The sequence below is a fragment of the Gobius niger genome (genome assembly GCF_951799975.1).
Source record: "Gobius niger genome assembly, chromosome: 3".
Lineage (NCBI taxonomy): Eukaryota > Metazoa > Chordata > Actinopteri > Gobiiformes > Gobiidae > Gobius > Gobius niger.
The window spans coordinates 26,360,938-26,370,812 of NC_136854.1; the positions used below are offsets into that span (position 1 = coordinate 26,360,938).

At 40.6% G+C, this 9,875-nt stretch overlaps 2 protein-coding genes across 2 annotated transcripts; one reads left to right on the forward strand and one right to left on the reverse strand.

The window, feature by feature from the left end:
* Positions 1-1,161: 1,161 nt before the first annotated feature.
* On the forward strand, positions 1,162-4,397 carry xpa (xeroderma pigmentosum, complementation group A). The gene is made up of 5 exons (XM_079554023.1): positions 1,162-1,456; positions 1,542-1,647; positions 2,156-2,321; positions 2,430-2,547; positions 4,164-4,397. Exons 1-5 carry the CDS (start codon positions 1,195-1,197, stop codon positions 4,316-4,318), a joined length of 807 nt encoding a protein of 268 aa, XP_079410149.1. The 5' UTR covers positions 1,162-1,194; the 3' UTR covers positions 4,319-4,397.
* Positions 4,398-5,814: 1,417 nt separating this feature from the next.
* kpna7 (karyopherin alpha 7 (importin alpha 8)) lies at positions 5,815-8,239 on the reverse strand (the record flags this gene model as incomplete). The annotated part of the gene is made up of 12 exons (XM_079553604.1): positions 8,096-8,239; positions 7,885-8,025; positions 7,729-7,814; positions 7,470-7,638; positions 7,295-7,394; positions 7,133-7,215; positions 6,983-7,069; positions 6,736-6,912; positions 6,431-6,664; positions 6,180-6,362; positions 5,963-6,109; positions 5,815-5,901 (listed from the first exon to the last, which is right to left on the reverse strand). Exons 1-12 carry the CDS (start codon positions 8,159-8,161, stop codon positions 5,815-5,817), a joined length of 1,560 nt encoding a protein of 519 aa, XP_079409730.1. The 5' UTR covers positions 8,162-8,239.
* Between the last annotated feature and the right edge of the window lie 1,636 nt (positions 8,240-9,875).

Sequence of the window (9,875 nt, forward strand, 5' to 3'; positions counted from 1 at the left end):
CACACACCATTTATTCCCAAGGACAAAGGGATATAACCGCTGAAGGTTCAGTGTAAGAAGACTAAGCCAAATAAAATACAATAGAAAAGAATAGATTTTATCGTCTCCTGTTTATCCTAATCGTCTCCAAGATTAGGATAAACAGGAGGACTAGTAATGAACAAGCAAACAAGAATTTTATGCTAGAAGAAAAATATTTCAGCAAACTCTAAACATCAATGATTCAGGACATGTTTGAAATGTTGAACTGCCATTTAAGTCTACTAAAAATAAATAGCACATTTAATTCTAAGAAAATTGTATTGTTTCTAAAATGTGTAAAGCATCTATAGTATATCTATATCTATATATATCTATATCTAGATATATAAAAAGGGATTGTATAACATCCCTCAGGAGGACACAGGCGGGAGTGACATAGGTCAGTGATCTTCTTTAGTTTGTCCAAGCCTCTTACAGCAGTTTGCCTGGCTCTGGGCTCTTATACTGTGTTGCAACAAGGATTCTTTGTGCACACTCACCTGTCTATTGTTCCCACTGCGTGACCGTGTCCCTTGCCGCCTGTGGCAGAGATGACAGATTTTGAAATACATACCAAACTTGCTTTAAAAAACCTTAGAACAAAGAAAGTAGCCTATCTTTAGCTGATAGCATAATACTAAACGTTTATGTTAATAGAACTAGAAAAAAATGCAGGAAAAGATTTGTTTTTTGTTAACTAGTAGACTACTATAATTATATTACTGTTACCATTGCTTATCCAAAAAATATTATACCTTTTACAATTAATATTTGGACAGTAGCCACTTACCCATGTGTCATAGTTTCTGTTTATAAACAGTATTTTTCAAAAGGCTACTAGCTGCTCAAAGGTATATAGGCTAACAAAACTTGAATAAACAAAAACATCTAGGCCTTTACTAAGCTAATCTGGTCAATCACGTCTAAAGTGTGCGGATCAATGTCAATGCTGTCAACACAGGAATACATGAACTCCTCCGATACACAATTGCACTTTACATTCCTAAACTGCAGGGGGCGCCAGGGTTGTCACTACAGATTAAACGGAAAAAGAAAAGAAACAAGTAGGAAGTGTATAAAGTGTCAATGGTGTCAACATGTTTTGGTCCTAGGCATGGACTATTATATTAAACGGTCCTAGGTGAGCCGACATCTGACATACCAGTAGTTAGTATGGATCCACCGGTAGATCCTGACCCGCAGCCGGCTCCTAAAGTCGAGCTTTCTGCGGCGATGAGGGCCAAAATTGAACGGAACCGACAACGGGCTCTGATGCTCAGACAAGCCCGCCTGGCGAGTCGTCCTTTGTCCGCAGTGGACGGTGCTACCTCCGCCAAAGTGTCTAAAACGATTGACTCAGGAGCCGGGTTTTTCATTGAGGAAGAGGAGGATGCAGAGGACGAGCAGAGGAGCCGAAAGGTTGTCCAGCAGCCAGGTGTGTGGACAACTGTCACGCGCTCGTATTGTTACTGCGTGTGGTAAATAACAATGTAACTTTCCCACTGTCTCAATTTCTGCAGCTCCGGTGATCGAGCCAGATTATTTAGTTTGTGATGACTGTGAAAAGCCGTTTATGGATTCATACCTCAGCAACAGCTTTGACCTGTCTGTGTGCGACAAGTGCAGGTACCTGTGATGACATACAGTACATATACACGTTGTATACTCTTCAATGGGGTGGCGATATAAACTAAAATAATGTCTCAAAATGTTGAGATATTCTCGATCATCATAATGAAGACCCCGAGTCCTTAATAAAGTAAAATTGAATTGAATCGATATTATTTTGCAAAATATTAATTCATCTTAATGTTGCTTGTTGTCGCTCATAATGGTGATCGTCTTAAATAAACTACACTAGGTTCACGGCAGTTTTCACCCTTTTTTTTTTTAGAGATTTCACATTCAGTATATTTCAATTGTATTGTTTCACACTGGTTTATGCAACTGTATTTTGTTTCTTGACATTGGACATATATTTAATATTGTAATATTGCACCATCTTCCAAACATCAACTTCAGATATTATCTTGTAGACGGTATATTGCCCACCCCTACCTTCCAACATAGTAGAAGTCTAGATAGATTTAATGATGTACCAATTATCAAACCCTCATCTCCTTCTCATTTGCAGGGATAATGAAGAAAAGCACAAACTTATTTCCAGAACTGAGGCCAAACAGCGCTACCTATTGAAAGACTGTGATTTGGATAAGCGAGAGCCTCCACTTCGGTTTATATTGAAGAAAAACCCTCACAACTCTCACTGGGGGGATATGAAGCTGTATCTGCAGTTGCAGGTATTATCATGGACATAACAAAGATTGTAATTTTACTTTGTAAAGCACAATGATTAAGAGCATGTAATTGCTGTTTATTTCTGGTCAAAAATACAATTTGTTTAAAAGGTTGAAAAGAGGTGCATCGAGGTCTGGGGATCAGAGGAAGCCCTGGAAGAGGCCCGGGAAGCAAGAGAGGAGAACAAAGAAGCGCAGAAACAAAAGCGATTCAATAAGAAAGTAAAAGGTTTGTTACATGTATTTATTCATTTATTTAATTGGTACAGTGTATATTAATGAACATCTGCAATGTATGCAATGTAAATATCCCAAATTAATGTAAAGATGCATTAATAGGCAAAAAATGAAACAACTACTACAGGTAAACACTAAAGTGTTCACAGGCCTGGTTTTCCTTTAGGCACTGTTTTAGCCGTGATTTTTAAAGTGGCCAGTGTTGGAGTCTCTCTTATTGATAAAGGGAGACTATTCCAGTACTTTGTGCCTCTGACTGAGACGCCAGTGTGGAACCTCACAGTCCCCCTGAGCTGTGGCCCTGGTGTCTATCCCACATTGTTCCAAGGAAGATGTTAGAATTACTATGTAAAACATTTGGATATTTGGAATTTTGTATTATTGATCTATCTATATGATCTATTTTTTTAAAAGGCAATCTCTCTTTTTAAATGTGCTATTTTTTATTGATATGAACAAAATAGTTTTACATGCTGGTGGCAAATGTGAGCTCAAATCATTAACTAAGGCATTATTGTACTGTTAAAGGAGACTTATGTCATTTTTCTGTCATTTTGTGATCAACAATTCCACACATACAATATTATTCAATACTTTTAACATTGCAAGAGGCATTATTGACCTAAAACAACTTAGAAACAAGTCATCCATTTGTTTCCTGTCCAAAGCCTGTGGAATGGACTCAGCCCTGCCCTAAGCAAACATCACTCACCAACACAAAGCGTCAAGGGGAAAATGTCTCACAAACCAAACTTTAAAAAAAAGTCCCACTGGAGCCATTTTGTTTTAAGTTTACACACCATCGTAGGTTGTGGAAGCAGTAGCATCTTACATCTTGGGACTGCGTCAGGTTTGATGCAAACAGTGTCTTTTGCCGCTGTCCAATAAGTCCTTGTTCACAAAGCATTCGTCTGTAAAATGCTGTGCACAAATAAGATCATTTTGGTCCAAAGGATAGCCCCCACAAATTATAACTTATCTCACTTTGAAAATGGTGCTTCTCCTTGACATCCAAAGAATCCAGAAATGAAAATGAGCTGGTAAACGTTTGCGCAACAGTTGCAAAAAAAATTAATGGCATGTAGTATTCCAGTAACTCTTGTATCATGTTTGTTTTTTCTGAGTAGCATGTGAGCAGCTTGAATTTTGGGTTTGTTTTTTATTAAATGTTATTGGGAAAAAAAGAAAGATTACAACATGGGAGACAGATGTGCACTATAACATCATGAACACATTTAAAAAACATAATTTACGTGACAGCAGGACTGTGCCTTTTCTGGGTTGGCAGCGCAGAGGTCGAGGATATAAATTGACCAGATTGATGCACAAAGATTTCCAGAGCTCAGAACACACAAGGGCAGGGCAGAGCAGGATTCCTCAGACATGCATGAATCGATCAGAAAACCACTCTATGTATCCAAACTACACAGGAAGACCACCTTAACCGGCTTAAAATAAATACATGACTGATGTAATGAGTGTTTAAGATTGAAAACTCTGAGACTTGTTTACAAGAAATACATTGACAAAATGTCAGTGTTTCAACCTTGTTTTCTTCAAAGCCTCCATTGTAAGACTTATTTATTTATGTATCTCTTCCTGTTGTAGAACTGCGCAGGGCAGTGAGGAGCAGCATGTGGACTAAAGACATCAGTGCTCACCAGCACGAGTATGGCCCAGAGGAGGTAGTAGATCCAGATGACGACCTCTACAAGAAAACCTGCATCAGCTGTGGACATGAACTCACTTATGAGAAGATGTAGGACACAAGGCGCTCATATTTTAATGAGTAGTTTTCTCAAGATCAAAATCTGAAAAGAAGTGTAAAGTATAAAACAGGGGCAACTTTTCATTTCCATTACAGCAATTTCTGTTTCTTGCTAATGGTTAGTCCTATAATGGTTATTTTGAGACACCATGGGCACAGATAACCATCAAACATATGTGTAACAGCATTAACAGTGTCATCATTACCAGAAAAAAGTTTTACTTTCTCTTTCTTTTTTTTTACAACAATTTTTTACAATAACTGGCTTACCTCATCTACCTCACCATTTTGCAGGAAATCATGACGTGTACTCGGACCAACTAAGGACATTTTATCACATGTTTGAACACTTTGTGGGCCGACCCCAGAGCAAACTAGTTTTAGCTGCATTTAGACCAGGGGTTCCCAAACATTTCAGGCCGTGACCATCAAAATACCAGACCAATACCTCAAGACCCCCCCACTGTAAAATATAGTTAGTGCATGTTTAAAATCTAGTTTATTCATGTCTGTTTGGAAAGTATGTTTTGATATTTGGCTTGATTTCGCTATATGATGCTTTTTTAAATTTTATTCACCTGTTTAAGGTTTCCTTGAAAACATCTCGCGACACCCACCTCAGTGTTCCGGCCCCCACTTCAGGAACCACTGAGTTAGACTATTGATAGTCCCTTTAGGCCGCCTTAAAGGTGCCAGTGTGAAAACATTGAGCAACTCTGTGTGTTTACATTTAATAAAGTGCTTCAGTCTGATTTGTGTATAAAAATGGAACAAAAGGAACGTCTGATGTGGTCTCTGTATGACAGTCAGCACTGCGGAAACACCATTACATCTTTAATGGTTTTGTTTTCATAGATCTGTCAAAATGACTGGTATGAACACAAATATTGTCTGACACTGCTTTATAATCCAGAAACTTTACTTCATATTGTGGAGAGCTTTTCCTGTTAAGCAATCCCCCAGATGCACACTTGTGTCCTTGGGCAAGACCCACATTGCCTCGTCACTCGTGTAAGAGTGGTTCCTTGATGTAAAGCGCTTTGAGTGCCTAAAGCAGGTAGACAGGCGCTATATCAATGTGATCATTTAACATTTCAGCCTCATGGGAGTCGTAGCAGTCTTTAAAAGATGCTTAATGGCTCCAGTGCAGCATTCCTTTAATCAGCAGGAAATGTGGAGCAGTAAACCCTCACAGCAATTTGTGCCATGCATTGACGTAATTTGGTTAGATATAGCATTGTACAATTTTTTGTTTTAGCTTGGTGGGATCTTCGTAGAGTTTGTGTAAGAAAAAAGTTACCACTTAAACCATGTGGGACTGTCATGAAAAACTAATTCAGTAGCATTTGAAGCTCTGGATCAATAAAAGGAAAGTTAATAAAACCCAGGTTGAGCAGGTCATGTCTCAAGCCACTTCTATACAAACTTAGCTGTGCGTGTTTGGCAGATTAATATACAGCTGGTTTGTCACTTAAAGTTTATTTAAACACATTAAAATTCAAAAGCCTTCTGAACATCTGGGCTCTTAAATACAAAGGAATCTTTTGTAGCTTCAACAGCATGAGTCTCAACGTCATCCTGAAAGTGATGAAACAATTAACTTCAATGTTTAAGAATAAATTAATAATAACACACTTACATCAGAAAAGTACTTTTCTATCAACTTATGAGCAGCTTGATAGACCATGTCATTGTCATGGTTCTGCAGAATCTCCACCCGATCCAATCCTCCCAACTCCTCGAAGAGCAAGCACAACTTCTCTGTCTCACAAAGCTTTTCTGCAGCCTAGTTTTATAAGAGTCATACAGGTTAAGGGACAGAAGATGGCAGGCGCGCATTTTACAAGTAAACCTACAGTGAAGATGTTGTTGATGGCATCCAGAATGACCAGGATGACTTTGGAATCTTTGACCTGCAGCAAATTAATGATCGCTTCCAGGGCACCACTCTGTACCAGCTGCACCACCTGCTCCACAGTCCCTCCACTGGTGAAGTTGGTCACAGCCCAGACAGCCTCCCGCTGAGTCTTAAAGTCTCCCTGGGGGGAATTGAGTGACTTATAAAATATCCCTTAAAAAAAGGTAACCAATTTTTTGCCATATTTACATTTCTGAGTTGTTCTACGAGAGGTGACAGGAGGCCACAGGTAATGAGCTGTTGTATTTGCAGCGAAGGGCCTGCGGCGATATTAGATATTGCCCATGTGGCCTCTTTCTGCACACTTTGCTTTGGGTGTCTCATGAGTTCTGGCAACATATTCAACACTCCAGCATCAATAACAGCCTGTGTCTGTAGGTCTGAACCACTCACAATGTTCCCAATGGAACGCAGGGCAGGGGTCTGCAGGGCATTGAGACAGTACACATTAAACTGGCCGTTTAATATGCAGCACAGGGAAAAAAGAAATTTACCATGACACTGAGTTCACTGTGGCCCATCAACTCAACCAACCGAGGGACAATGCCAGTTTTTACAACTACATCTATGCGGTCATTGTCGCCATCAGACAGATAGGACATAGCCCAGCATGCATCAGATAAGATGTCCTTATCTCCGAGGTGCAGCAACTGGATCAAGGAGGGAAGCATCTGGGGCACAAAAAAAACAAAAACAGTAAGAGGAGCTCAGACAAGTTTAAAAATAAAAATCTCTACAGACCTGTTGAACTGCAGACAGAGATGGAGAAGGGTTTTTGTTTCTGCACAAGTTCGACAGAGTCCAGGTCAGGTTACGCAAATAGCCAACCTAGATTTAGTAAATGGTGAATTAACACTTGATATTGTAAAGTAATTCTAGTTAAAAACCTACTGGTGTATCTGGAGAGATCCGGGAAAGTAAAGCCGGAATGGCATTACAATCAATCAGAACATTCCTATAATGTGGACCATCACCTGCAGGAAACAGGGCAGTTCATCTTAGCGATCACTGAAGAACCAAAGCAAGTCAAGCTGCTCAATTTTTCCCCATTACCTGCAATGTTGCCAAGTGCCCAGACTGCCTGTTCACTGATGTGCAACAGAGGTGAGGCCAATAAAGAAATGAAAGCTGGCACCGCCCCATGTTCCACCACCTGCACACAAAATAGTTATAAACACACCCACTGGGTTGATCATCCATGTTCTGGTCTCGATCATTGTTGGCTTACCTGTTGTGTGTGCCATGACGTCCCAGAGGCGATGTTTGTAAGAGCCCAGGCCGCTTCAAACTGAAGTGTGGGCTCATCATCCATACTCAGGAAGGACACGAAACGAGAAAGCAGTCCTGCATCAATTATTTCTTTCAGGGGAGGGTTTCGCTCTTGAGAAAGGAGTTTCCTGTCAGTAGTGGAAAAGTAACTCATAACTCTACACACGTGACACAATATACAGCAAATGTGCATTGTATTCAGACATTTAAAATCTCACCTGGCACCTTGACAGCCCCTCGTCTGGGACTCCCTGGAGTCAGTGTTCACATCTTTGACGATGTCTTCAATTGAATAAGCAGTGACCTAAACAAAAGTAATAGGCTACATCATATTCTTAGGCTACTATTGTACAACATAGCGGACCTAGTCTTACCTTGTCACTGATGTACTCAGGAGACAAGGCCTCTTCATCAGGGTAAGAGGACAGTCTGATGTTTCGCCTTTTCATAAAGTTCTCATCCTTGTTAGCTTTACGCAACTCCACGTTCACAGTTATCCTTTTCTCCCTGAGTTTCTGCGTTACAAAAGCGCACATTGGTTGGTACTACCACTGCCCCCGTTTGATTGAAACAACATGGACTTACTGCGGGGTCTTTGCCTTTGTTTTTGAACTTGCACAGTCGCTGGTCAGTGACATTCTTGGTGGGCATCGTGGACACGTCTGACCGCGCAGCTCTCACTACTGTAAACAACAACACCTGTTTGCGGTCGGTTATAATGACTGACGCAGGTGCGGCTCATTAACCTTAATTGGTAACACCGCCCACTTCTGGTTTTCAAGCGCGCGCTGCGTAAATATCCGATCACGTGAGTCACCATCCGTTTATTAAAGTCTACAAAATAATATCCAAGTGGCATATGCAAAGATTTGTGTTTGTGTTTTTAGAACGTTGAAGTCTTTTTGATAAAACCTTTTAAAACCTTACACCGCTATGGCGTACTGTACACACTAGATGGCAGCATAATATAGCCCACCTCCACGGCAATAAGCCTACTGTTCACTGGAAAGAAAATAAAACTTCGAGGGGGCAACAAGTGCAACGTGGTCGTAAGAAAAGTGTAGTCTGTGAGGTGAGTAGCCAACCAGTGTAGCCAGTATGGAACAGTAGGTACGTTTGAGTCTTCTTAACACGCTGCATGGCCTTTCAACCAGTGTTAATTTCGTCGACTAAAATATTTAGTCTTAATTTTAGTCAAAGTGATATTTTTTCCGACTAAAATTGGACTAAAACTAAATTAAAAGTTTTACATGAGACTAAAACTATGACTTAAATGTCCAGATCTTTTAGTCGACTAAAATAAGACTAAATAAAAATGAAAGGGAGAGACTAAAATCATCCAAACTTCTATTGACAGTCTGAAAGAGCCTCAGATCATTTAAATCCTCTGCCAAAGGATCAGCTCTGAGCTTTGTTCGTGTGGAGCAGCTCCATGAAGCAGAGGAACAAGATTAATTAAAGCCGCAAGCGGCATCGAACGGCCCTCGCGGGCCGTGCCTCCTTTAGCGCCTCTATTGCCGCGTCTATGTAACCGTACCAAGGTCGTCAGCATGGCCACACTGCATTTTATTGCCCCGATGTGCCATTAATCTTGGTCAGTAAACATCAAAACAACATTTTTAGCCTCTCCATGTGAATAATGGCTCCAGCCTGCAGAGGGCGCTAGCGCGCCCGTAATCTTTTTAATTCAAGTAACATCAGACGGCCCTAATGGGCCGTACTTCCATGACCACTGTCCACAAGCTCCTGACAGAGGGCGCTAACGCGCTATAATTTTGTATAATGTGAGATTCATGTGTCAGTCCCAATACGATAACATGGGGGCCCCGGGCGTCACCATAGCAACACCGTAAAAAATACGATATGGGTCTCATTGGCTTTTTGGATCGGGATGCCATCAACTATTTTTTTACCGAATTTCATCCATTTCCGACAAACTAATTTTTTTCCCATAATGCATTTTTTCTTCTGCACCTGGAGGGGGCGCTATCGCACCCAATGTCACTTTTTCACATTTGCTGTGTCCAGGGGTGAAAGGTCAATAAAATGTATATTTCCGATTTTTAATCGGAGTTTGTTTGAACGAATGGGAGCAATTTTTAGTTTACAATTAATCGCAAAATTGTTCGTAAAGATTGCGGCTTCGCCGCGAACAAACCGTAAAACATACACCAAAAATTTGGATAACTTTTGATGCCCCACATCTCGAGATGAGCTGGAGCGATTTTGAGCTCATTTGGTGAAACGCCCTAGGAGGAGTTCGTTAAAATGCGATGTCAGCGAAAACAATGACTCAGCATTCTCCGGACTTCCTGTCAAAATGGCAGACTTCCGGTTTGTCAGAGGGCGTGGCCACAATAATATT